General features: G+C 42.9%; 1 protein-coding gene across 1 annotated transcript in view; it reads right to left on the bottom strand.

Moving 5' to 3' along the window:
- Positions 1–27,971, bottom strand: part of dnah5 (dynein, axonemal, heavy chain 5) — a 428,506-nt gene that overhangs the window by 43,350 nt on the left and 357,185 nt on the right. The window contains exons 69-72 of the mRNA XM_041183995.1: positions 27,326–27,447; positions 23,534–23,683; positions 19,907–20,152; positions 1,383–1,602 (exon numbers count right to left, since the gene is read on the bottom strand). Of these exons, the coding sequence (XP_041039929.1) occupies positions 1,383–1,602; positions 19,907–20,152; positions 23,534–23,683; positions 27,326–27,447 (738 nt within the window). The remainder of the gene's footprint in view (positions 1–1,382; positions 1,603–19,906; positions 20,153–23,533; positions 23,684–27,325; positions 27,448–27,971) is intronic.

The following is a 27,971-nucleotide window of genomic DNA, read 5'->3' as shown; positions in this document are numbered from 1 at the left end:
CTGCCCACCGCCGCACTTAGTGCAAATCTGGGACGATTCCGCCCGAAAGTCCCGGTCGCCACAGGCGGAATATTGATTAGGCTCATTAATGAGTGGATTGACACCCATTATCTCTGAGCCCATTGTAATTCAGTGGTGGCTCAGGGATTAAATAGGAGTTGCATGGCTTTTCCATGCCTCCTGAAGTCCGCCCAGCAAACCCTGTTGGCTTTGCCAATGACCTCCTGGGTGGGTCTCTTGTTATTAGACTGCGTTCAGTGCCTGATCAAGGAACCCAGCATCAGAAAAGGGTGGTCTCTGAAAGCCCTTACCTCTGACCCCCATGCTTCTCCAACAATTCCATGACCCTTATCCTGGGATCCCTATCCCACCCTTGCTCACCCTTGGCCTAGGGTCCCTCAGCAATCACAGGGTTCTGGCATATGCATTGTGCATTGCTGACAGCTGCCACTGCGCCCAGTGGCGCTGACGAGTAATAGAGAGCTGCTGGCCTCTGGCTCCATCGAACTTTATGATTTGAGGTAGCTATTAGAATTAGGGAAGCTTGCCTAGAGAGTTTGGCTTGAGGTTTACGTGGTGGGATTGAAAAATAGAAGCTTGGAGTCACAATTCCAAATTGGCTTACTCTGCTAGCAAAAGTGCAGTAGGGTGGCCATAAGTGCATCCCTGCCTAATTACTTAGGCTGCTTCCCAAATCATGGGGATGGAGTTATCTGCATTGGCTGGGTGAAAATCTGCTTTACTAGGGTGTGCCGATGGCCATCTGAAGGGCCAAACATTAAAAAGGATTAGACCCTTTTAAAGCTTAAGGAATTACCAGTAATTATTTTGCTTGTTAAGGTTTTGAACCTGTTTTGGTTTCATCAGGATTCACATCAGCTGTCAGCCTTATAAGGGTGTAACTCCTGAGAAAGCCCAGGGACGCACTGCACCCGCTCCACCACCTCCTCCAGATTTACTCACTTGATATTGGAGGGAGGCAGAATATCCACTGGTGGCCTCCTCTCTTAGAAAATGTTTCTTTGTGAAATATGAAGTAGAATCCTGACAGAATAGGGTTCTAACCCATTTTCTAGCCTTGATCTGGAGATCTGCTAGGATTTTGCCTAAACTCCAGTAGGAACTTTGGAAATATAGAATATTACAGCAAAGAGGGGTACCAGTTAGTTTGTTGCACTTGTTTTAATTCACAGCATGAGCTAACCACCGAATTGCATTTCCCTACTATTTTTCCATAATTGGCAAGCCAATACTCACATCCCTTATGTCTCGAAAGGGACAAAAATAGGTGCTACATTGCCAAATTGAGCCTTGGTATTTTCAAGTTCATATTCAAAGGTGTTGACAGCATCCAAGAACACCTACCAATATCGCTGGCTTACCACAGTAGGTCCTTCTTAAACCTGCCCGCAGGCCTTGTGGAGGCTCATTGGTGAACTTGATTGACATCTGGAGAAGTGCAATAGGGAAAAACTTATGAACCTCAGTTGTCATCCACAGACGGAAAGTTTCGTGGATATTTTCTGTTTCTGTAATGATGTCCATTAATTCATCCAAGAAATCGAGACCTAAGTGACAATTCTGCAGCAAAGCCCAACCTCCCTAACAAAGAGAGAATCAACGATTAAGTATCTGCAATCAGGAAAAAAATATACAACTGAAAGTAGTAATACACAGCAAAACAAACATTAAGTACCATGAATAGTTAAAAAGAACTGAGGCTGTTTATAGATCAGTTAAAGGTTTGATGGAAAAGAGGATCATGGACAACTTTAGCAGCAAAAGAATCTTTTACAACTACATGAAAAGTCACAGGACCAGTATCCGGTCTTTAAAGGTATGCAATGAGAGGTTAGGAAGGATTCTCACGACGTAGCAAGATACTTAATGAGTACTTTGCATTAGTTGACTGTTGAAGAAGATGCTCAACTGACAGCATTATGGCGCTATTAACAACAACACTGTTAATATTAAAATAGATGAGGATGTTATTTAGGAAAGAAAAAGGAACCTTAAATTAGACTGTATAGCAAGCCCAGTTGATACCCAACCATGGGCCCTTCGGAAGTTGGGAGAGGCACTGTGTGAGTACTTAATCTTTAATAACTCAATGGAATTGGATACTTTTTAAAAGAGAAATTATTCACAGGACGTGGGCATAGCTGGTAAGGCCAGCATTTATTGCCCATCCCTAATATACCTTAACTAAGTGGTTTGCTGGGCCAGTTCAGAGATTAGTTAAGAGACAGCTATATTGCTGAGAGCCTGGAATCACATGTAAGCCAGAGCAGGTAAGGACAACAGGCTACCTTCCCTAAAGAACATGAATGAACCTAATGTTCTTAATACTTAATAAAGTGAATTTAAAATCATCTGGTAACTACATGGTCACCACTGTAGATAATAGCTTTCTTAATAAAGATTTATTTAGTTAACTGAATTTAAATGATGGTTCTTGAACTCATGTCTCTGGATGATTAGCCCAGGCCTCTGGATTCCTAATCTCATAACATAAGCAGTATGCTACCATTCTCTCTTTTGTTACTATGTTACTGTTCCCATGGACTTGAAGGAGGCTAACATAGTTCCAACTTTAAAATATAGAAATAAGACAGAACCAGCTCCAAAAGCCCATTAACTTGATGTCAGTAATAAGTGAGATATTCAAGAGAATCATTAAACTGCACTATATATCCACTTACATAGAAAAGTCCATATCAGGGATATTCCAGCATGGCTTTCCTAAAAGACGATTGTGTTTCACCAATTCAAATGAACTTTTTGAAGAATCACCAAGTTGGTATGTTAGGGGGAAATTAAATATATATAATAGATATATAAAATAAAAAAGAAGCGCACAGTAAGAATTTGCTAAACATACTTAAAATCTCCAAGCAGCCATGGATGCTAAACCTATTGACAGCTGAGGGCAAGCAGATGGACACTGCACACAATGGGGCTTTGAGTTTTGTGTGATTTACAAAGTTTCAAGAGATGAGCTAATATCTAAGCACAGACAGAACTATTCAAGTGGTGCAATGGTGCGCTGAAGCCTTGAGAGCTAGATTGGAGATAAAACATAACATTAAGTTAGTTTAGGTATACTCCTCTCTCAGATAGGGACAGGGCAGATGGTTTAGCTTAGATATGGGAGGACATACAAAGACAAGAGAGGTCTTTGATGAAACACAAGCAGTCTTGAGTTGTGAGAACCAAGGTCTTTGCACGTGTTTTAATTTTGATTGGATAATATAATTATGTATACACCCTTTAGAACAATTGGTTAGCAAAATCACATGTTTATGTACTCAATAGGATAGTTTTAACATGGTACCTATGTGTAGGTTACCGATTGGATATATTCAAATGTACTGTGATAAGAAAAAGTACAAAAGTAATGAAATGTAATCAATCGGGGAGCTGGGTCTTCATTCTTAGGAATGATTACAGCTCCCTTGCATATGCTTGAATAAAATCGGTAAAAGGAAGCCTGAGTCTCTCTGGTCGCTATGTGGTCGGGGATTGTTATTTCTCCACTTCAACTGGCCTATGTGGTAGTTCCAGGATTGGAGGGAATACCCTCTTCAAATGGTGTAGTCGGCAGGATTTGCCTGGACTTCTGTGAAGGCGGAACAATGATCAGGTGAGTATTTTCTTTTTGAAAGATACTCTCCAGTTGTTCACGTCAGACTAGAACGGAGGTCTAATAGGGTGGATCTGAACATTTCGGCTAGGGAGACTCAGGTGGACAGTTGGGCGCGCGGAGGAACTGTGGGTCCCTGTTTTTGGAGACGGTGTGTCTCGGGGGAACTGTGGGTCCCTGTTTTTGGAGACGGTGTGTCTCGGGGGAACTGTGGGTCCCTGTTGTTGGAGACGGTGTGTCTCGGGGGAACTGAGGGTCCCTGTTGTTGGAGACGGTGTGTCTCGGGGGAACTGTGGGTCCCTGTTGTTGGAGACGGTGTGTCTCGGGGGAACTGTGGGTCCCTGTTGTTGGAGACGGTGTGTCTCGGGGGAACTGAGGGTCCCTGTTGTTGGAGACGGTGTGTCTCAGGGGAACTGTGGGTCCCTGTTTTTGGAGACAGTGTGTCTCGGGGGAACTGTGGGTCCCTGTTTTTGGAGACGGTGTGTCTCGGTGAAACTGGGGGGTCGCTGTTTAAGGTCTTAAGTTGAGGTGAGTGAGCCTCGTGGAGACGGAGTGTCTGGGGGGAACTATGCATCCCTCTTTAACGTGTGAATGTGAGTATGACTGAGAAGGATGAACTCGAGTTCACTGCAGAATGGGGAGGTGAAGGAACCATGTCCCTTCACCTCGCCAGGAAGCATAAAAGCTGATCAACAAAATGAAACAAAGGTGGCAGCCGAGTGACCCACCGTTACGATCCAAGGAGTAAAGATAAAACTGACTAAGCTACAGTACTCATTCTGAGTCTGTATCCGCAACAAACTAAATTAATACAGAGGCATCTCGGGTTGCAGTGGCAGGGGACCTGAAATGTCCCCTACTGAATTTTTGTAACTTAAAGGAATTGATCTAAGTTTCAAGCGCTGTTTGTGCTGAGGAGAAAGGGGGTACCCCTAGGGGATTAATAAGCAAGTGACAGGCAGCAGCAGTGTGAGCTTCAGCCAGTTTGTCCCTATAGGTGGAGCCTCCAAGATCCCTTTATTCCCCCCACTGCTTCGTTTAGAGCTAAATTCAATATTATAGCAATTTAAATACATACCTTTATATATGTGTTTGTTTGTGTGCAAGGAAGCATTTGTATGTGAGCTTTAATGTGTTTTTGTCCCTAAATTGTCATTTGTGTGTGTAGTTGAGCACTTTAGAGTCGAAAGCCCCATATTAGATTAAAGGAAAAGTATACTCAAACATTCCAAAGTTTTGAGTATAAGGTTTGAGTTGAGATTACTGCCAAAAATCGCAATTTGAAGGTAGTGTAAAGATAAAACAGGGCTTGCCTTTGTTGGAGATGAACCAACCCTTGTACCACCCCCTTACTGACTAGTAGGGAATAACCCTCATCACCAGCTTCCAGGCTGATTGGGATTGATACATACTAGTTGGTATTCTAAAATTCTGAGGAAAAAAAATTACCTGAAATTCAGAAGGATTCTAGGAAAACCAAAAGACATAAACACATGGTCTAGGTGGTTCCAATGGATAAAAAGGGATTTCTTTTGAAGAGATTAATTAAATATTAAAGGAAATCTGCATTCCAAAAGCACTGTAATTTGAATTTGGGACAATCTTGAGATGTAAAGTGCAGTGTAATTTAACAGGTTACTTTAAATAATGAGGATGCTATCAAAAGACAAAGAATGTGTCGATAAACATATGGGACTTCTAATCTGGATACAAATCATTACACATGAAAAAAAAGGTTGTTTTAATTTTGATAGTGTAAATTACAGGTCTTACAAAGTTTAAAATATTGAGGTTTATTTCTTGATAAAGTTCTGAAAAGGGAATTTTCATTTTAAAAGGTTTTTGACAACAATTGGCACTAATTCAAATGCTGCAAGCTTTGTATTTGTAAGTCTGTTCCCAAAATGTGAAGTTAAGCTCAAGACCTTGACAAAGTTTGGTAGAAATCCAAATTTTGGCCGAGTTAATGAATCTGGAATAGTGCTAAAAAAAAAAGTCAGACATAATTTAGTGGGTTACTTTTGAGACAATACGATGTTGTTTGAGAAGAAGATAAGGAAGCAAAACATGTTAATGGCTGATTTCTGTTTTAAAACTGTTATGAGAACACTTTATTGGACTGTAAAGTCTCTCCAGACAACCTGAACAAGATGGTAGCTTTTGCATGTGTAAAATGGTATGAGGATAGGATTAAGGGTAGAAGAAAGAGATAGGGAAAGAGGACACCATAATGTACAAACTGTTTTAAGGGAACTGAATTTGATAATCTGGCCATCAGCTGAGACATTGGAACCGCACAGGGGAAGATAAGCAAAGATCTAGAGACAGAGATCTGCATTGACATGGAATAGTTAATATGGCCTAAAGAGTAAGGAAACATTTTAAATGATCAAGACAATAGAGAAACTGACCTCTAGAGAATCTTAGGATGATCGTGGTCAGGGAAAAAAAAACCTTAGAGGTAAAACTTTTCAGTATCTGTAGTTGAGACAATTGAAGGGTAAGGAGAAATAATACTTAACAATTTACCACAGGATGGATACAGGTAAAGGGAAAGCTGGGAAAAGGCTAATTGGATGTATTACTGACTATTTTAATGTGCCTGTGAGCTACAAAGAGTAAAACCACAGGATTAAAACACCTTGTTAACAGGCAGAGTTAAGTGGCTTGCAGAAAGAACTGCCACTGGAAGTGAAGATAGTGAGCCATTGAAAGATAGGATAAGAAGGTGCATTGTAGAGTTGTTTAAGGAATTGAGGTCTGACATGAGACAGCAGCAGGAGAGAGTAAACTGGAAGGAGTGGAGGTGCCTACCCAGATGGATTCAAATCAGGGAACTCATTTCACAGGGACAGCCATTAAAGAAGTGTGTAATTTTATGGAGATTAAACAGAAATTCCATATTCCTTATCACCCCCAGAGTTCAGGGATGGTGGAAAGGATGAACTGAACTTTAAAAACACCTATAGCCTAAGCAATTCAGGAGACAGGCAACAGCTGGGCAGCTGTATTGCCCAGCATTAGGGCTGCACCAAATAGGACTACCAGGTTCACCCCATTGAATCGATAACAGGAAGGGTCATGCAAATACCTGAAGGCATTATAGTGGAAGGAAGAGATGTAGGGCCACTGAAAGGAAAAATATGGACTATGTAAGAGAATTAAATAAGCAATTACATGAGTTAAGAAAGGAAGTTAGGGACTGACAGATAACTAAGGATATGGAAACAGGCAAATCCAAACAGCAACAACGGACCCCCCAAGTGGGGAATAAGGTGATGGTCAGGGTGAGCCCTGAGCAAACAGGGTTTGCCCCGGTGGCATGGACCATATGGTAATTATGACAGATGATACGTGCGCACTTGTAGATATGAAAATGGGAAATAAATGGGGGAATTACACACAGTTAAAGATATATGATGAATCACCTAGAGGTTACCCAGACAACAGGAGCCAATGTTAATGTTTCCACAGGTCTGTGATCCTGCTATGGGCATGTCAGCGCTGGCATGGGAAGCACCAACGGTCAAAGTCAATAATGACACCTGCCTTCACCCTGGCCAGTACGTATTACTTCCCCAAGGAGGAAGTGGGGAATGGGTAAGAAAGCCCAACACCTGGATTACAGATCAACTCACTACACGGACACATCAAATGAACGATTGGGAACAAGACCCCCACGTGTGATCACACAAAGAGTTGTAAGAGTACTTTACATTTAACAACACCAGGGCAGCCAGCCCAGTTAACACTGCTCGAGTGTAACAACGAGAACTGGACTGGGTTGGTGATATGGGGGATATAGAATATACGCACCCCCTACCAGTTTTTCATCAACAAGCATTTGGATGTTTCAAGAGATTAATGTGACCACCGGATGGACAGACCTCCCTCCCTTTGTTTGGGAACCGGGTCTCGAGGGACAATATTGTCAAGAAACATGTAAATATGTAATAGATAGGCATGATTGTTATGATACACAATGTTTTATTTTGACTACATGTGGCTATCAAAGATCCACTCAATGTCCAGATGTAGTAAGCACCTCCCCCCCCACCACCGCCCCACCACCCCGGATGGGATAGTCAGGCTAGGAAAGTCAAAACCACTATTACATGATGTAACTATGGTCTCCCTGGAAATGACATATAATATCTCGGGACTACTGTCAATACTGCATAGGACTTGTCACAGCCACCAGAATTCCATAAAATGGGCTAGAGGCCAACTGAAGAGGATAGTCAATGACTATAAATTTCGAATTGTTCCAGGTATTAGAGCAAAAGCACAGGCTCGGTTAAAAAGAATTATACTAGGAGACATTGGAGGGCTATTTGGGAGTGCCAATTCCATGCTTAATTCAGATCAGATCTATGACTTAAATTATACCTCCTGGGTGGTTGCTGAGACTGCCCGAGGACTGCACTACAGTGCGCAAGGGACAGGATATACCCTGACATCTGTGGAGCTACAAGGAGAAGGTCTGCTACAAATCCTTAGGCAGACTGCAGAAAGGATAACAGACACAGCCAAATCACAAACCACAGGGAGGGCATGCAATATGCTAGCACAAAATCTAATTGATGGGGTAAAATCTGATATTGAAAATATTGGGTTCGGAACAATTCCCAAACACATGTTCGAGTCAATTTACCAATTAAACCTCAAATTTACGCAAGGAACAGCAGGAAATGGTGATTACACAAACTCAAGGTGGAGGAGAGGATGGAGTTATAAAATTTATCATGGTCATTACCCAAGAGCATCATCCAAACGGGGCTTTCCTGAACAGCTATAGGTTCAAGTCCCTAGAAGTAGATAAAGGGGGGATGATATTCCACGTAGGGCTACCTGGATATATATAATGTATGTAAAAGACATGGTACTGATAAGTACTAGAGATTGTTATTCAGAATCAAGAAATTACATTGTATGCTCATGTCAAGTGCTGGAGGTATTTACAAACACAAGCAAAGTTACATTTACCACTTTACTGATTCAGGAAGTATGTAAGACAACGTGGCTTCCTCAACACAATGGCTGAGTTCCTTTATGGGGACTTACTTTATGATATCAACATAAAACCTGGAAAGGGACTCTCCAGGTACAGAGAGCAACAAACCAAAGGTGCGCATCAATTCCCAGAGGACAGGAAAAGGGAAAGTGGTGCTATACAACCAGGTGGTTTAGGACGACAGGCCACCCGAAGGACCAGAAGAGGAATTCTCAACTTAAGATGTGGCCAGCTTGGGCTTTGCCAAGGGCCAAAAGTGGGGACTGTTAGGGGGAAATTAAATATATATATATAATAAAAAAGCTCACAGTAAGAATCTGCTAAACATACTTAAAATCTCCAAGCAGCCATGGATGCTAAATCTATTGACAGCTGAGGGCAAGCAGATGGACACTGCACACAATGGGGCTTTGAGTTTTGTGTGATTTACAAAGTTTCAAGTGATGAGTTAATATCTAAGCACAGACAGAACTATTCAAGTGGTACAATAGTGCGTTGAAGCCTTGACAGCTAGATTGGAGATAAAACATAACATAAAGTTAGTTTAGGTATACTCCTCTCTCAGGGACAGGGCAGATGGTTTAGCTTAGATATGGGAGGACATACAAAGACAAGAGAGGTCTTTGATGAAACACAAGCAGTCTTGAGTTGTGAGAACCAAGGTCTTTGTGTATGTGTTTTAATTTTGATTGGATAATATAATTATGTATACACCCTTTAGAATAATTGGTTAACAAAATCACATGTTTATGTACTCAATAGGATAGTTTTAACATGGTACCTATGTGTAGGTTACCAACTGGATATATTCAAATGTACTCAAATGCATTGTGATAAGAAAAAGTACAAAAGTAATGAAATGTAATCAATCAGGGAGCTGGGTCTTCATTCTTAGGAATGATTACAGCTCCCTTGCATATGCTTGAATAAAACCGGTAAAAGGAAGCCTGAGTCTCTCTGGTCGCTATGTGGTCGGGGATTGTAATTTCTCCTTTTCAACTGGCCTATTGGTAGTTGCAGAATTGGAAGGAATACCCTCTTCATGGTAGATGAGGGTAACTTAGTAGGCATTTTTTGTACCTGGGCTTTCAGAAAGCTTTTAATAAAGTATCGCATAAGAGGCTTGTCTACAAGATAGAATCTTGTGAAATTGATGGTAAGGTTATGTTAAACTTATATAAAACACAAAATCACCAAGAGTCTGGATAGAGTAGATAGGGAAAACCTTCTGCTGTTGGAAAGATAGAGAATGAGAGGACACAGATTTATGCCTAGCGACATGAGGAGAAACTATTTCACAGGGCAAGTGATTAAGATCTGGAATGCTCTGCCTGAGAGTGTAGAGGAGGCAGGTTCAATTGAGGCATTCAAGAGGGAATTGGATTATTATCTGAAAAGGACAAATGTGCAGGGTTACAGGAGAAAGGAGGGAATGGCACTGGGTGCATTACTCATCCAGACAGCCAGTACACACACGACGGGCTGAGTGGCCTCCATCTGTGCTGTAACAAAAAATTGGTGGATTAAGAATTGCTGAATGCTGTGGACATAAAATGATTGTCAATGGATTTTGATCTGCTGGGAGGCTGCTTATGGATCAGCGTTAGGACCTCCACTATGTACTATTTTCATTGATGATCTAGATGAAGGTGTTGAGGAAATGGTTCACAAGTTTGCAAACATTATCAAGACATTTAAGGAAGTGAGAGCTAGAGTGCTCAACTACTACATGCAGATCAAGATGTGCTGGGCTATTGCGCCAGTGTTGATGGCAAATAATGTTTAACTTAGAAAAGTGCAGTGTTATACATGGGGGAAAGTCAAATACCAAACATATATACACCCAATAGGAAAAAAAAATAAAGGCAGTGATGAAAGAAAGAGATTTGGGTTATTACTGCATTGTAGCTAAAGGCCCATAAACAATGCCAGCAAGTTAACTAAAGCAAATAAGATTCTTGGGTGTATTCACAGGGCAATTTGCTAGAAAACGATGCACCCCATTTTGTCTATGTAAGAGGTCTTAGTTAGGCTTCTGTTGGAAACTGTTTCTGGTCTTGGTTCCCTCACATGGTGATGGATATTGAGGCTTTCAAAAGGGTGCAGAGGAGGGCCATTGACTAATGCCAAGTTTAAAACCTTAGTTACTCAGATAGACTCAGTGAGCCTCTATACTCTAGAAATGTACGAGAGTGATTCGATTGCAGTTTATAAAATAATTAAATTAGACTGTAGTTTTTGTAGACTAATTATTTCACCTGGATAAGTCAGGAAGAACCAATGGATAATTTGTATAAGGATAAAGCTAAATTAAATGTGAGAGGATTCGTTTCTTAGAAAATAGTGGACCTCTGGGGCAGGTTGCCAGATCATCTGGTGATTGTTGATTTGGCGGTATTCCAACTAGACCAGCTGCAACAAAGATCACCTTGTACAACCCGTAATGTAAATCAGTGCCAGTGTGATCGACTGGACTACTTACAATCACACGTGTGGGTCAGAGGGGAATTTTCCAGGTTTTTTCCTCCTTAATTGGTTGAGGTGTTCATCTGCTTTTTTGTCTCCCCCAGGAGGTTACACGGCTTTAGGTAAGTGGAGGTTATATATTGTGATGCACAAGGCATTTCAACTATGTGGAATCATTTATGCATGACCACATTAATAACAGTGGTGTACTGTTGTTCCATTTGTTAGGTATTTCATAAATGCCAACTACAAAATCAGCAAATGCTGACAAACAGCTTCAATTAAAAAACAATGACATACAAAAGTAAGTAATAAGAGCTTGAATTTCCATGGGGGTGGGGGTGGGGGGCAATGGAGGGGTGGTTATGTGTGGGGTGGGGTGGGAACGGTTGTGTCCCATGTCCCAATTGTCCACCATAACTCCAGTAAAGGACTTGTGGAAGCACTGAAGTATTGATAAAAATGGTTTATACCATCAAAATGGATCTTTTGTTACAGGATCAGTTATTTTCATTGCATAATACAACAGTTCTGAAAGTCCCCTAACTTCTACATTAAAATAAATGGCATTATGAAAATTTGAACTTATAAGTCATGACTCCTGCAAGGAAAATTGATTGGGATATTACGTAGTGTGTTTAACCGTCTTAATGTTAATATTCACAAGCTGCATCAGCAGTTTTTTGCAGCACTCATTGCATAAACACACTGTTATAAATATTTAGTTTTATGTTTGATGGTAATATTTTAGAGGTAATGATTAGTTCTGGGAAGATTAAAGAATAACTGTAGAAAATAGGATAGATGGAATAAAGCAGTTTAAAGACTATAGCCTAGAACTTCCAATGACTGGGGGGGGGGGCGTTGTTCGTACCCCGGTGATACCCCAGAAGACATGCTGAGGGACCCCCTGAATGTCCCCACCCGAGGACTGCACAGTAGTTGTCTCAGAAGTTTAAACTTCTGATGGGCCATTACCCTGGACAGGGAACCATCCAAAACACTGGTTTAAATCAGTGACTTTTGATGGTTCCAATTCACTTAGCGGAATAGTTACCCAGGAAATGTCAGAAGGATTAAAACCACTTCTAACTCCTGGTAATTATGCCATTGACCTTCCAACTCTCCACTGGATGCCCAACTACCTCCTTGAACAGCCCATGCCCTTGATCTCAGCCACCACCAACCCCCCTGACTAACCCTGAGCTATCCTCCCAACCCCCAACTAGACCCACGCCCCAGACTAGCACCCTGACCACACGACTACCCTCCGCACCTACCCCAACTGCCCTCCTGACAACCCAACTACACCCCTAACCACACCTAATCCTCCTGAATATCCCTCATCCCCTGCCTGACCACCCGATCCATCCTACTCCCCACCAACCCATCCTACCCCATCCTGACCCATTCTACCTTGACCCATTCTACCCTCTGCCCACCTGACTCATCTTCCCCTCCCCCCAACCAACCCATCCTACCACCCCACACCCCCTCCCCTCCCCACTTACCTTAGCTACAATTAGTTTAAAAACATTCAGTGAACCCAGGAAGACTATGTTATCTTGGAGATGGGTGGAGCTTAAGAAGCTTCTAAGATTTCAATTTGTGTGTTTTTTCTGGGGGACTGTGTGTTCTGCAGCAGGGAAAAAGGCCTTAACTAAAAAGTGCTGCTATTAGCAGGTTCCAAGCAGCAAATGTGTTGCTGTTAGCTGATTCTGGGTAGTTGGGGGCTCAGGAAAAGTCCCAGAAATAGTTTGATAGCTCCATGCAGTTAGGACTCAGGAGAAGTTCTGGGGAGCTGAGAAGGTGGCAGAAGGTCACTGGCTCTGTGTTGGCAAGGTTTAGAGCTCAGAAGAAGTCCTGGCAGCAATTTATAGCTTGGTGTAGCTGGCGAGATTGGAGCTTGGTGAAATCCAGGGTTAGTGCCAGCCTAATGATGCCAGTCAACTATTAAAGAGCTGAAATTGCTCCAGTAAGTAGAGGCTGGAGCACAGACTCAGAAATCCAGGAAAACAAAGTCTCGGGAGATTAAATTGAAACCCTGGGAGGTATACAATTGTTGAAGCAGTCCAAGTTGGAGTAGCTTTGAGGGAATTTAGAGGCTTGATCTTTGAAAGTGAAGAAGTTTGAAGTCCCTTGTGATGGAGACAGTTTCAACGAGATTAGCTGACTCATAGTATTTACTTATGCCTGGATGGGTTGCTGGGCAATTCGTGGGATCCGTCTTGTTCGGATTTGTTATTTAGTGTACAGTGTGGTGTGTTTGATCAGAGTTTGCCTTTTAATTCATTCATATTAACTTGAATGTTAGAGCATAAGATTGATATTATAAATTGCTTTATCTTTTTTGACCTTGTTAGGAACTAGAAATAGTTTAAGGAAATTATGTTTGTATCTGTGGGTGTTAGGAATGAGTTTGAGCTTTAAGTTGAATTTGTATTTCTATATCAGTGTGTTAAGAAAGGGGAAACTTGAGTTTTAGTTTCACTTCAAAAGATGCCTGCATTTTAATTGGGATTTGCAACTCTTGAAGCAAAACACAGGGTAGAAAAAAACTGGGCTGTTGCCTAGCAACAGGAGGCCCACAAAGGGACAGAGAAACTGAAAGCAGTTTAAGTTCAGTTGGTGATTATGCTCTAAGGTTGAAAGCAGCATAGGAGAGGGACAGATAGCGAGTCCCAAACTAAAGTTGGAAACAGGAACTAGGAGAAGCTGGACAGGAGGGAACTGCAGGAAGCAGGTTTCTCCAAAGAACAGAATAAGTGGGAGGCAGTCCCGAGAAGAACTTCTAGTCAAAGGGAAAGAACAGGAACCTGGAAAAGGTCCTGTTTAGTGAAGTTAGGAGTGAGGTGCACAGAAAGGCTCGCAGCTTAAAGGGAGAAAGCTGCAGGATGCAGACTTAAAGCAAAATAGGCTTGCAAGAAGCCAGAAGATCCAAGGAAACAGCCGCAGGTCTGTAACTCTTTATAATGGGCATGTGAAGCAGTGGTGTTCAGTTGGCATGGCTAGGTCAGAGAGAGAGTGTGTGGAAGGAAGCTTGAATGCATGTGGCAATCCAGAGGGGAGGAACATTGGAAGGAGAATTCGAAACCCTTGAGGTGGACTCTTGTGGACGGTGTCTGAGAGAAAGCATAGTTTGGGAGAAGATTGCAAAGTGAGTTCTTTGAGAGTGAAGATTGGAAACCCTTGTGTGAAAGACAGAGTTCAGTGAGACCGGTTGGCTTATGGTATGACAAGCATCTGGGGAGAGTTGACGAGGGATCCATTGCATCTGTTTGGGATGGCATCTGTCATTTGGTTTCAGAGTGTGATGTGTCTGGCTACAGATAGCCTATTGGTTAACATGGACTGTGTACTTACTCTGAACATTGGAGTATAAGATAGCTTTTGTAACTTGCGTTAACCTTACTATCTGTATATCTCTGTAAAGGTATAGTTGTGCGAGAAGGAGTTTTTTTTTAGTCATTCATGGGATATGGGCTTCGCTGGCTGGGCCAGCATTTATTGCATATCCCTAGTTGCCCTTGAGAAGGTGATGGTGAGCTGGTTTCTTGAACCGCTGCAGTCCATGTGGCGCAGGTACACCCACAGTGCTGTTAGGAAGGGAGTTCCAGGATTCTAACCCAGCGAAAATGAAGGAACAGTGATATATTTCCAAGTCAGGATAGTGAGTGACTTGGAGGGGAACTTGCAGGTGGTGGTAAACCCATCTATCTGCTGCCCTTGTCCTTCTACAAGGTAGGGTCATGGGTTTGGAAGGTGCTGTCTAAGGAGCCTTGGTGAATTCCTGCAGTGCATCTTATAGATGGTACACACTGCTTCCACTGTGCGTCAGTGTTGGAGGGAGTGAATGTTTGTGGATGTGGTGCCAAACAAGCCGGCTGCTTTGTCCTGGATGGTGTCAAGCATCTTGAGTGTTGTGGGAGCTGCGCTCATCCAGGCAAGTGGGGAGTATTTCATCATGCTTCTGACTTGTGCCTTGTAGATGATGGAGAGGCTTTAGGGAATCAGGAGGTGAGTTACTCATCATAGGATTCCTAGCCTCTGACCTGCTCTTGTAGCCACAGTATTTATATGGCTAGTTCAGCTCAGTTTCTGGTCAATGGTAACCCTCAGGATGTTGATAGAGGGGGATTCAGTGATGGTAATGCCATTGAACATCAAGGGGTGATGGTTAGATTCTCTCTTGTTGGAGATGGTCATTGCCCGGCACTTGTGTGGCACGAACGTTATTTACCACTTGTTAGCCCAAGCCTGGATATTGTGCAGGTCTTGCTGCATTTAGACGTGGACTGCTTCAGTATCTGAGGAGTCGTGAATGGTGCTGGATATTGTGCAACCATCAGCTAACATCCCCATTTATGATCTTATGATGGAAGAAAGGTCATTGATGAAGCAGCTGAAGATGGTTGGGCCAAGGACACTACCTTGAGGAACTCCTGCAGTGATGTCCTGGAGCTGAGATGATTGACTTCCAACAACCACAACCATCTTCCTTTGTGCTAGATATGAATTGAACTAGCGGAGAGTTTTCCTCTTGATTCCCATTGATTCCAGTTTTGCTAGGGCTCCTTGATGCCACACTCAGTCAAATGTGGCCTTGATGACAAGGGCAGTCACTCGGACCTCAACTCTGGAGTTCAGCTCTTTTGTCCGCATTTGAATCAAGGCTGTAATGAGGTCAGGAGCTAAGTGGCCCTGGCAGAAACCAAGCTGGGCATCAGTGAGTAGGTTACTTTTAAGCAAGTGCCACTTGATAGTACTGTTGGTGACCCCTTCTATTACTTTACTGATGATTGAGAGTGGACTGATGGGGCGGTAATTGGCCAGCTTGGATTTGTCCTGCATTTTGTGTAAATGACACACCTGGGCAATTTTCCACATAACCGGGTAGATGCCAGTGTTGTAACTGTACTGGAACAGTTTGGCTAGGGGCATGGAAAGTTCTGGAGCACAAGTCTTCAGTACTATTGCCGGAATATTGTCAGGGCCCATAGCCTTTGCACTATCACATGCCTTCAGCCGTTTCTTGATGTCATGTAGAATGAATTGAATTGGCTGAAGACTGGCATCTGTGATGCTGGGGACCTCCGGAGGAGGCCTGGGTTGATCATCCACTCGGCACTTCTGGCTGAAGATTGTAGCAAATGCTTCAGCCTTATCTTTTGCACTGATGTGCTGGGCTCCTCCATCATTGAGAATGGGGATATTTGTGAAGCCTCCTCCTCCAGTGAGTTGTTTAATTGCCTACCACCATTCACAATTGGATGTGGCAGGACTGCAGAGCTTAGATCAGATCCATTGGTTGTGGGATTGCTTAGCTTTGTCTATCACTTGTAAGCTGTGACACGCAAATAGCCCTGTGTTATAGCTTTACCAGGTTGACACCTCATTTTTAGGTACACCTGGTGCTAGTCCTGGCATGCCCCCCTGCACTCTTCATTGAACCAGAGTTGATCCCCTGGCGTGATGGTAATGGTAGAGTGGGGGATATGCCAGGCCATGAGGCTACAGATTGTGTTTGAATACAATTCTGCTGCTGCTGATGACCCATAATGTCTCATGGATGCCCAGTCTTGAGCTGCTAGATCTGTTAGAAATCTATTCCATTTAACATGGTGGTATGCCACAAACACTTTGGAGGGTATCCTCAATGTGAAGGCGGGACTTCGTCTCCACTACGAATCTACAGTGGTCACTCCTACCGATACTGTCATGGACAGATGCATCTGCAGCAGGCAGGTTGGTGAGGATCTGGTGAAGTATGTTTTTCCCTGTTGTTGGTTCCCTCACCACCTGCCGCTGCAGTCTGGCAGCTATGTCCTTTTAGGACTCGGCCAGCTTGGTCAGTAGTTGTGCTACCGAGTCACTCTTGGTGATGGACATTGAAGTCCCCCACCCAGAGTACATTGAACACCCTTGCCACCCTTAGTGCTTCCTCTAAGTGGTTTTCAACATGGAGAAGCACTGATTCATCAGCTGAGAGAGGGCGGTGCGTGGTAATCGACAGGAAGTTTCCTTGCCCATGTTTGATCGGATGCCATGAGACTTCATGAAGTCTGGAGTTGATGTTGAGGACTCCCAGGACAACTCCCTTCTGACTGTATACCACTGTGCACCACCTCTGCTGTGTCTGACCTGCTGATTGGGCAGGACATACCCAGAGATGGTGATGATGGTGTGTGGAACATTACCTGTGATGTATGATTCCGTGAGGATGACTATGCCAGGCTATTGCTTGACTAGTCTGTGAGACAGCTCTCCAAAATTTGGCACTAGTCCCCAGATGTTTGTATGGAGGACTTTGCAGGGTTGAGTTTGCCGTTGTCTTTTCAGGTGTCTGTAATTGAGGTAATAGCAAGGCATTTGGAACTGGAAGGAGGAGAATGTAATCCATATGGTAATTCAGCTGAATTAGCTAGAATTCAGTTGTAGATGAATTCAGAAGCAGCTTGAGGTAGAAAGAGACACAAAAAATCTTGAACTGGAAAAAGAGAGATGCATAGGTTTGAACTTGAACTTGAGAGAAAGAAATCAAACAGACAGCATGAACTGGCTGAAGAAAAGCTTAGATTATGGGGTGAAAGAGAGTCTGGTGGTTTGGTTGAGGAATCGAGTCTCATTCCGAGCTTTGATATAACCAAGGGTCTTCGCATAATGCCCAATTTCATTGGAGTTGAGAGATATTTTCTCTCATTTGAAAAGGTGGCTACAAAGCTAAAGTGGTCAAAGGACACGTGACAGAATTTTCCATGCCCGTTGGTGGCGGGCATGTTTGGCGGTGTGAATGGACAATATGGCGAAAAGGCCAACGACATTAAATCAGTTTGCAATTGTCCACTCTGCCCGTCAATGGCGGGCCACATTTCCTGCTGTCGGATGTCGGGAACTTCATTGTCATACATCTGAATATCATTATAAACCCAGCTCCTCAGAATCATCCCCCCACGCTGGATCATCCGCATAAGTGATGTGCACCTGGCAATCTGCACTTCACTTGGGACTTGGAGGTTTGTTTGCCGACCTTGCTTCGGGCAGCACTCGCAGTCATCAGTGCCAGGCTTTGCAGACAGCACCACATCACTTTTAGGAGAGCTCACAGGCAGGTCTCTACCAACAGACGAGCCATAAAGTGGGGTGGCTTTCCAACAGCTGCAGGCTTGTTTGGGGAAGGGGGAGAAGTGGCCTCAGGCAAGGGAAGAGGCTGCAGGGCTGTACTGGGGAAAGGAAGGTATACCAGGGCACACGTTAATCTCTGCAAGTGGCCTCAAGATGCTGAGGGCTGAGGAGGCAGTCACCACAGGAGATGAGGCCAGGTGGAGTTGTGAGGGTATGTGTGAGAGAGTGAGTGGTGATGTCCCTTGAACTGGTAGTGAGATGCCAGTGAATGTGTGATGGGCTTGAGTGTGTGAATTTAGTGTGATGAGATGGTTGCCTTACCCTGGCAGGACAGATGAGATCATTCAGCCTCTTTCTGCATTGGATGGCCAACCGCCTTTTTACAGCATTGGCACTGATCGCCACTGCAATCACCTACCAAGCCAGAGTGGTGAGATTGCTGGACCTCCTGCGACCAGAGCAGGAGTACAGGACGTCATGGTGGGCCTCCACGGCATCCAAAAGGCATGCTAGGGATGCCCCACTGAATTGGGGGGCTACAGTCTTCTTGGCTTTCAGGGTCATGTCTTCTGTGCAGTAGTCCTGGGCTGGAAGTGCTGAGGGGTGTGTGCATGGCTGCATTTTAATTATGGCACCCAGCGTGAGGAAGTGGTGACATGGCAGCGGGTGGGCAAATGAGAGCCCCGCCATCAAAATGGCATGTTTCTCAAGAATGAATGATGAAAGAGATGGGTTTGGGATGTTATGACATGAAAAGCCACCATTGTGGCCAACGGGTAAAACATTCTTTTTCCCACCTGCTACTGCACTTAGTTCAAATTTGGGACAATTCTGCCCATGGACTCTCATTTTGTCAAGTGTTTTGGCTCAGAAGATTATGGATATATATTCTAGCTTCCTGGAAAAATAATCCACAGATTATGAGACAATTTAAACTGCAGTACATAATGCTTTCAAGCTTGTCCCTGAAGCCTATCAGTTGAAATTTCAGACTTTAAAGAAAGGACCAAATAAAACATTTGTCAAATTTGCTAGAGAGAAAGAAATGTTGTTTGACAGGTGGTTTCAATCAATGAAGCTGAAACAAACTTTTGAGAATGTGAGGAAGCTAATGATATTGGAAGAATTTTTAAACAGAATCTCAATGGTGATTAGGTCACATCTGGAAAACTGTAGAGTTTCTAAGGTACAGGAAGCAGCAGTTCTAGCAGATGGGTATGATATATCACATAGACGGCTAGCGAGCAGTAGATCTCCATTTGTAAACCCACAGGAAAGCTGAAAGCTGGGTTGTTGCACGTTCTGGACCACCAGCCATTGTGTAGAAGTGAAACGTAAGTGGAAATTTGAACCTGTTTTGTCAGTTAGGAAACTGACAGGATTTGGTGCAATGCAGGTTTTACACCACATCTGACTTTACTCTCCATTGATGTCAATCAGTCATGTCTAAAATATGCAGATAACCCAATCCCTTCAGCTTTCTGCCAGGGTGGGGTGGTCATGACTAACTCTACAAACTCTTGTTCACATAGTACTTCAGTATGAAATAAAAAAGAAAAATAGCTTTAGAGGTATGTTGATGTGTTCTTAAATAAAAATATTTAATCCTACACAATAACTCCCACACCCCAACATGTTATTTTGTGAATGTTTTCTCTTACATTTGTCATGGTTTGCTGGAGAAGCTTACGGGCATGGATCTCCTGTCCTTGACCCATAGAAACACAGCGTGTCTCTATCTTGACTCTTTTGCCCAAAGCTATGATGGAATCTGTGGGATCAGAACCCATCGACAGAAAACAGATAAGAGGAGTATATTTATCTGATTCCTCCCAGGTCATTTCCAAGTTCAGGATGAGTCCTTCTGCATATTTTTCTCCCATTGCATCCATAATGTACTTACGAGCCTAAATAACAAATGGCAAAATTAAAGAACTGTTTGGTAGAGTCCTACTGCAAATCAGCTTCCATTCATCTATGTTTAAGATTAAAACATAGTGTTTATTGTATTAACAAAACTCAATGAAATACACAGCTATTCAATCACTTCCATTTTTAATTAAAAATGTAATTTGTTTTTCTTTTTCATAACATGTAAATTACTATTTTCACTTACATATTTTCAGTTCTTAAAAGCTTCCTAAACCAATAAGCAATTATTATTCAACTGGGAGCCTGATTTAAATATGTTAATGAAATGTCATGCTTGTTCTTGGCAAGACACCAGGACGCCACAAAACCTGCCTCCATAAAAATGTCAATGGGCACGTGAGCATTGGTTTAGGGTTGCATTTTGTGATGGGTTAACATCAAGGCCTTTACTTTCCTTGTATTGTATGCAGAAGGATAAAATGCTGAAAATAAAATGGTAAAGAGTCATGGATACTGCTTTTGGGAATTTTCAACTGGACTCAGTTTCCAACCAGCTCAATTACTTGATTGTGGTTTTTAACTCACTGCTTAGATCAAATCAGGTAGAATGGGAATTAAAATCAACAGCTCCTTTTTTTGCTCTGATACTGCCAACCAACAGTGATTTTAACCTCTGGCAGTTGAGGCTTCTGCCTCAGTCAGGCCGTTGCTCAAAGAGATACAATTATATGGTTCACAGAAAACCAGTGGATTTCCCACCACCCTAATCGGTGAGCTGCTTCAAAAGCATGAGCAGCTCACCAATGCGTATGGTTCTGGGCCTCCAACTGCTTCAATCATGCAGTCAGCAGGCTTCCCTTGCCCACCTTGCACACAATGGAAGTAGCCACTTTGAATTGATTCCAGGGTGTTACAGACAATGGAGGAGAAATAAACAAATTCTCAATTTCCTTCTCTTACTGTCTGCAATCAATGTGTTGTTTTTATAAAGGTAGATACTTGTGTTTCTAAGCCCTCTTTAACGTATGGTCAATTTAAGCAAACAACAACGGACTTTTGGGAGTTTAAAAGTAAAGATTATTTATTCACATACTAACCCTGAGTCTAAACGCTACATCAATCACACACCACGCACTCAAGAAAGATACAAATATAGAAGGTAATGCACCTCTACAAGTGGCAAACCAAAAAGAATAGCTAACAATTCATGTGATTGGCTTGTTGTAGGAAATCAGTCATTGTGGACCCAATAGAGCAAGAAGCAAGTCTTTTTCCACTCTCGGATTATGGTTGAGATGGGTTCAAATAGCTGAAGTCAGATATCCGGATTGTTGCAAGGTTCCCTTGGAAAAATTAATTTTCAGCAGCTCACAAAGGTAGGCACTTGTGGTTTTTGTATCAGGAGGTCAAATTTCTTTATAGATGGCCTTGGAGTTTTGGAATCAGGCTGGGAAGCATTTTAAAGACTTTACAGCCTCCCATTCTTTAAAAGGTAAAGATGGCACAGCCTTTTGCTGCTGCTGTTCTGTACTGCTCAGTGTTCTCTTGCAGACTGCCTAGGTTTCTCTCTGGGTCTTTAGATAAAACTTGTTATCTCAAGCCGGTTTCAGTCACAAGACTGGTATTGTCTAACCAGAATGATTTGGAAGTTCAAAGACGTAAGTACACAATAGAAGACAGATGGTGGTCTTTCACACTTATTCTGCAGATAACTTATCTCTTCAGCTCTCTTTTGTGAGGCATTGATCTTAGAGAGAAGGGCCAGAATTTTTCCGATGGTTAGCTGGGGGCAGGGCCCACTTACCGATGTGAAAATGATGCGGGATGATGTTAGGGGGAACCCCTGACGTCATCCCGCCCCATTTAAATATTCAGAAAAATAAAAAAAACGCTTTCTGTGCGGCGGGGCAGGGATTCCCCAACTGTCAGAGCACACTCTTTCACGCATGTGCACGAAAGAGCGCACATCTCCCTGAGAATAAGTGTTGCCTCAGGGAGATCACTGACAGAGTTTCAAACTTTAAAAATAGAAAAATATAAAAATTATTAACATGTCCCCCTCATGTGACAATGTCAGATGAGATGGGACATGTTAATAAGTAACAGGAAAACTTTATTAAAGTTTTTTAAAACAGACATGAAACCTCATCCCGCCAGTGGATGAGGTTTCATGTTTTTTCAGAAGCCCGCTGGGGCTCTTGGCCTGCCCGCCAGCTTTAAGGTTGGATGGGTAGGGCTTTTAATTGGTTTAATTATCCTGTCAATGGCTTCAATTGGCCATTGACAAGCTGGCGGGCGGACAGCTGATCACGCTGTTCTCCCGCCTTCCTGAATATTTAAATGGGGCAGGATGACATCAGGGGTTCCCCCTGACATCATCCCGCATCATTTTCACATCGGTAATGGGCCCTGCCCCCAGCTAACCATCGGAAAAATTCTGGCCCTTCTCTCCAAGATCAATGCCTCACAAAAGAGAGCTGAAGAGATAAGTTATCTGCAGAATAAGTGTGAAAGACCACCATCTGTCTTCTATTGTGTACTTACGTCTTTGAACTTCCAAATCATTCTGGTTAGACAATACCAGTCTTGTGACTGAAACCGGCTTGAGATAACAAGTTTTATCTAAAGACCCAGAGAGAAACCTAGGCAGTCTGCAAGAGAACACTGAGCAGTACAGAACAGCAGCAGCAAAAGGCTGTGCCATCTTTACCTTTTAAAGAATGGGAGGCTGTAAAGTCTTTAAAACGCTTCCCAGCCTGATTCCAAAACTCCAAGGCCATCTGTAAAATTAAAAAAAAATCCATGTTTGGAGTTATGAATAGGATATGCCTTCAATGGGTATGACAGCGGTGTTTTGTGTATGTTATTTGGCCAGGAAGCAGTGCCTGACAACAAAAATTAATTGAGTGTCATGGAAGAATAAACTATATAGAACTATGGCACCACCGTTGAATTTTCTGAATATCACAAGTTTGATTTGTCATTGAATTAACCCAAAACGCCAAAGGTTTTTCTTCTTATTTCTTTAAAATGTATTCTATTTCATAGAAGTTGTAGTTTCCATTATGTTAGCAGATATGTAGCTCACACAGATTTCAGTTGCTCATTTTGTTGCTGATTCTTGACAGCACTTGTGGGTAATGTTTTTTTGGGAATTTAATGAGGAAAGGGAAATTCCTTCTGGCGGTGATGCACCTGATTGCAACACATGTATCAAAGTCATATTGGTTATTACCATGTTGCCTTTCACAGATGAAACCACACAGTAACTTTCCATACTATCACTAATTATGAAATATACTGCTCATTGAAATTCACATTCAATGTCAGTGCACAAAAACCAAAGTTAACCTGTTTGTTAAAGCAATGTGGAATCTAACAAATAGCTTAATCAAGATTTACATTCTAATGAATACCTGAGCGATGGTTCTATCAGGACACCAAGATCTGATCAAGAGAAGACGTCGGAAACAGTCCAAGGATTGGTCATAAGCATTTGGCAGAACTTCTTCCTCAGGAGCTCCTTTATCGAACCAGTTTTTCCACAGTTTCTCATTTCTCCCGATCTATTCAAATAACATTGTTGTAAGATTGGGTGAACTGAAAGGATTTTCATTGCATTGCAAAAGGAAAATCAACGAGGAAAAAAGACCCCTCAGCCCACCAGCACACATTCAAGTCACGTTGTAACGGTTTCACCACTGAGCTTAAATGTATTTTAAATAATCACCATGTTTATTTAGCATATAAATACTTACCACTCTAACAGGTTTAACCCAATAGCTATTCTAAATTTACTTTTCATTAATTTTCATTTATATTGCACCTTCTGTGGCATACTAAGAAATCTATATGTATACAATTAAGGTGGACCTTGTATATACAATTTTATATTTATGCACTTTGAGGAGGTTTGCCATTAATTACCTTCCTTCTGAGCTGGAAACATGGGCCTGAATTTTCTCGGAGTGGCAATCGGTGCCAGATTGCTGCTCTGTGTCCAATTACTTACCTCAATTTCTTTTTTGATGCTATCTCACCTGACCTTCTGACTCAGGCCTGGCGAGATCCAGGGAGTGCAGCGCGTCCCTAGGGCCCAGCATCGAAATTCAGGAGAGTTGGTGAAGGAAGCCATGCCTTCTGTTTTAATAGCATGAGCTGCCATAAACCAGGTAAGTTCAAAGGTCCATTGAAATTTAAAGGTCCTTGACAGGGCAGGGAGAAGGTAAGCGTCTAGAATAAGTGGATAGGATTTGGGGGATGGGGGGATCAGAGGTCAGAGGGGTAGGAGGAGTTAGCTGTCAGAAGTTGGGAGGGATTGGAGATCGTTGGAGGGGAGATCAGGCTGGGCCTGGGGAAGGGGAAGAGGTTAGGTCTTAGGTCGGGTTGGGTCAAGGGAAGAGGGTGTTGGGCCTCGGGGTGAGGGGTCAGGTCTTGGGTCTGGTCAGACTTTTGGGGGTGGGGGGTGGGCATTGTCCAGGCCTGGGAGGGTGCCGGGCCTCGGAGGGTGGTTGGGCCTGCAGGGGGGTGATGTTGGGTCTCTGGGGTGTTGCGGGGGAGGGTATTGGGTCTAGTTTGGGGTGGGGGTGGGGAGTAATAAGGCCTCGGCTTGTGTCCACCAGACCTGGGGGCGGAGGGGTGGAGATGAGAGTCAGGCCAGCTGGGTTGGACTGGAGTCCCATTTGGGTGGGGGAAATCCCATGTAAGGGCTTTGTCAGGGTAGTGTTGGGTGACTTTGGGGGTCGATGGAATGGGGAGGCCCATGGGAGCGGGTTGTCCAGGAGTGGCAGGGAGTCCCCTGTGGGGTCGGGGGTGTGGGGGTAGGCCTATAGATGGGGTAGCTGGGGAGTGAGGGGAGATGCCTGGGGTTTGGGGAGTCCCCTGGTGGGCCAGTCTGGGTCTGTACAATAGTTACTCAGAAGTTAGAAGTAGTTTTAATCCTTCTAACCTTTTCTGGATAATTATTGGTGTAACCCAGGTGGAACCACCCAAAGTTTGAAATTTAAATTGCATTTTCAGATGGTTTGCAGTGCCCAGGGGGAGTTTGCACTTCTCGGCAGTTGCTGTTCAAACCTTACCTGCGAACCTCCAAAGGGGATTCCCCAGCACATCTTTGGGGTTCGCACTTGCACGCACCCCCACCAATCCGACACTGGGGAACTCAGAAGTTACAGCTGCCAGTAAGTTTCTCTGATCTCTCCTTATAAATTAACTCGTTTTTATGTGGGATTGGTCAAATCGTCCTTTTTTCTGCACCTTTTCAATACATGTGGAATGAATTGAAGAAAACCGAACACAGCATTCAAAAAAATTATTGTAAAGCCTTGAAATAATGTCTGTATACTTGTTCTCCAATACTCTGGATGAATACCTAATACCTGATTCATTCTTGCAATTGCTTCCCTCCTCCACCTCCTCATTATGTAGACATTGAAAAATTATCCCTAACCATTTTTTTAGTTTGTTTTCTAGTCTTTGTACATTAATTCAATTCCATTAATTACAAAACTCATGCCCCATGTTTTTTTCAATTTATTTGTGATCCTTTATATTTATCAATGTTACAGTTCATTTTCCATATATTTGCCCAATTGCATTAACGGTCACAATCAATTTTGAAAATCTTTGTCCACATCGTCTGTATCCACTGTTCTCCCTATTTTTCCATCAAAGATAAATTTGGTTGCAATTGGCTTTAGTAGATGAGAAATTGTAGGGAGCCAAGCACGTTATTTTCTCTATTATCTTTTTCTTCCCATTAATTACTTTTAAGTTTCCATGTACCACTAGGATTTTGTCCCCTTCCTCCACTGTGAAAACAGAGAACTTATTTAACAAGTCTGCTATTTCCTTATTCTCCAGTCCTCATCTGTCTTCAGTGGTCCTACAATCCCATTACCACTATCTTTCTCTTAATTTAAAAACTTCTGCTGTTAACTTTGATATTCCTCTTTTTATTTCCAAGTTCCTTTTTTACTTATTATCTGTTTACTGTTTTTATGGCATTCTCAGACCACTGGGTTTTCACTTTACCTGACATTTGTGTAAGGCTTTTCTTTTAAATTTATATGATCTTTCATGTTGTCCTTTTCCTGATCATGCCCCAACTCATATTTGTATGTGGCCAAGTAAGCACTATGTGAAGCAGTCTCTTAAAACCAGCATTATTTTTATTGACTGATGAATTTTCATCAACCTGGGATTTTAACTCTATGACTGAATATTCAGGGTCACCCAAAGGTAGGAACGGAGGAGCAGGGCCAAAAATACTGGTGCCGGGTTTCAGTCAGTTGCAGGGCATCATTCTCAGGACTGGACATTTTTGATTTTCCAGTCAATCTCCAGTTTCCTGATGCAATGTGGAACAAATCAACTGCCTCAATGTGGAGACCCAGTGGCAGGCCAGTGCTCTTGGATGGCCTTCTGGCCCTCGCTGCCTGCCAAGGTGGGCCACCCCCTGCTAACCCCACCGTGGTGGCTGGCTGCTTTTTCTTTTCTCTCATTAATGTCTTTAAAAAGTGGCTGAGAGGCCACCTTCTTGTTGAGGAGCTTTCCCAGTTATTTACCATTTACTGTAGCCAGGTGCTTCTCTGAAGCTGGAAAGCCTCTGATTGCCACCCACCACCACCCCCCCACTCTACACCCACCTCACCACATCTCCCCCCACCCCACCTAGCTTTGAGAGCCTGTCCACCACCCTTAATTAGCCAGAAAATCTGTCTCTATGCCAATTAGGGGCTCAGCCACTTGAAAATCTCAACTTTAATTCATTTCCTGGGAGATGGGTTTCTAGCCCAAGAACAAATCTTGCTCCCGTTTCCCACTGTCGTGGTGAAAATTCATCCCTATTTTTCTTTGCACAGATGTTGCCAAACCTTCAAACCTGCTGAGTAATTCCAGCAATTTCTGCCTTTATTTCTATTTCTATTGACGTCCTACTCCCATGAGCCCAATCTGACTCTCAAGTTGAAGAGTGAGCACTTCCCAACACCCAGCATCATTTGTTCCATCTGCTGGAATCATCTTCATAGGTACATGCTCTCTAGGAATTTTAGTCAATCAGTTTTAGGAGGCAATGCTGTAAATCAGAGAGCATCTGAGCAGGATCATTAGAGGTGGTCTGGAGAGCAACCATAATAATCCTTTTTATTTGTACTTCAAATCAACTGTATCACACAAAAAACAGCTTTCATCAGTTTTTAACATACTTGGTCCAAAATATCTGCAAATTGCCTGAGTTTACGCAGTTCCACCAGGTTTAGCCAGGTCATATCTAAGATCCATTTTGCAGGTTTTGGAGGACAAGCCTTAAGGTCCAATGAAGCACCACCTGTAGTATATATAAAGAAAGCAAAGTTTCATTTTTATATAAGTTCATTCATATGCTTCACACGTGAAAATCATTTTCTATTCAGTGAGAACAGATAGGGGAGTATACCAAAGCTGGTGGCAGCATAGCCTATTGGGATCAGGCAACAGATTTAAACAGTGTGGGAGAGCTGGCAGCAGTAGAGTTTATTGGGAGCAGAGCAGATGACACCAGAGAAACAGAGGGAAAAACTCAACAAGCCACATCACAATCAACACATAGTGTGGAGTAGTGCAGATATGTTACACATAACTATTAAGAACATAAGAACGTAAGAAATAAGAGCAGGAATAGGCCATTTGGTCCCTTGAGTCTGCTCCCCCAGTCAATAAGATCATGGCTGATCTGTTGTGGCCTTAACTCCACTTCCCTGCCTGTCTCCCATGATCCTGGACTCCCTTGTCAATCAAAAATCTATCTAAGTCATCCTTTAATATATTCAATGGAGTGACTTTAAAGTTATAATCCCACGCATAAATTGTAAA

The sequence above is a fragment of the Carcharodon carcharias genome, chromosome 3 (genome assembly GCF_017639515.1).
Source record: "Carcharodon carcharias isolate sCarCar2 chromosome 3, sCarCar2.pri, whole genome shotgun sequence".
Classification (NCBI taxonomy): domain Eukaryota; kingdom Metazoa; phylum Chordata; class Chondrichthyes; order Lamniformes; family Lamnidae; genus Carcharodon; species Carcharodon carcharias.
This window is presented reverse-complemented; position numbering and strand designations above follow the sequence as displayed.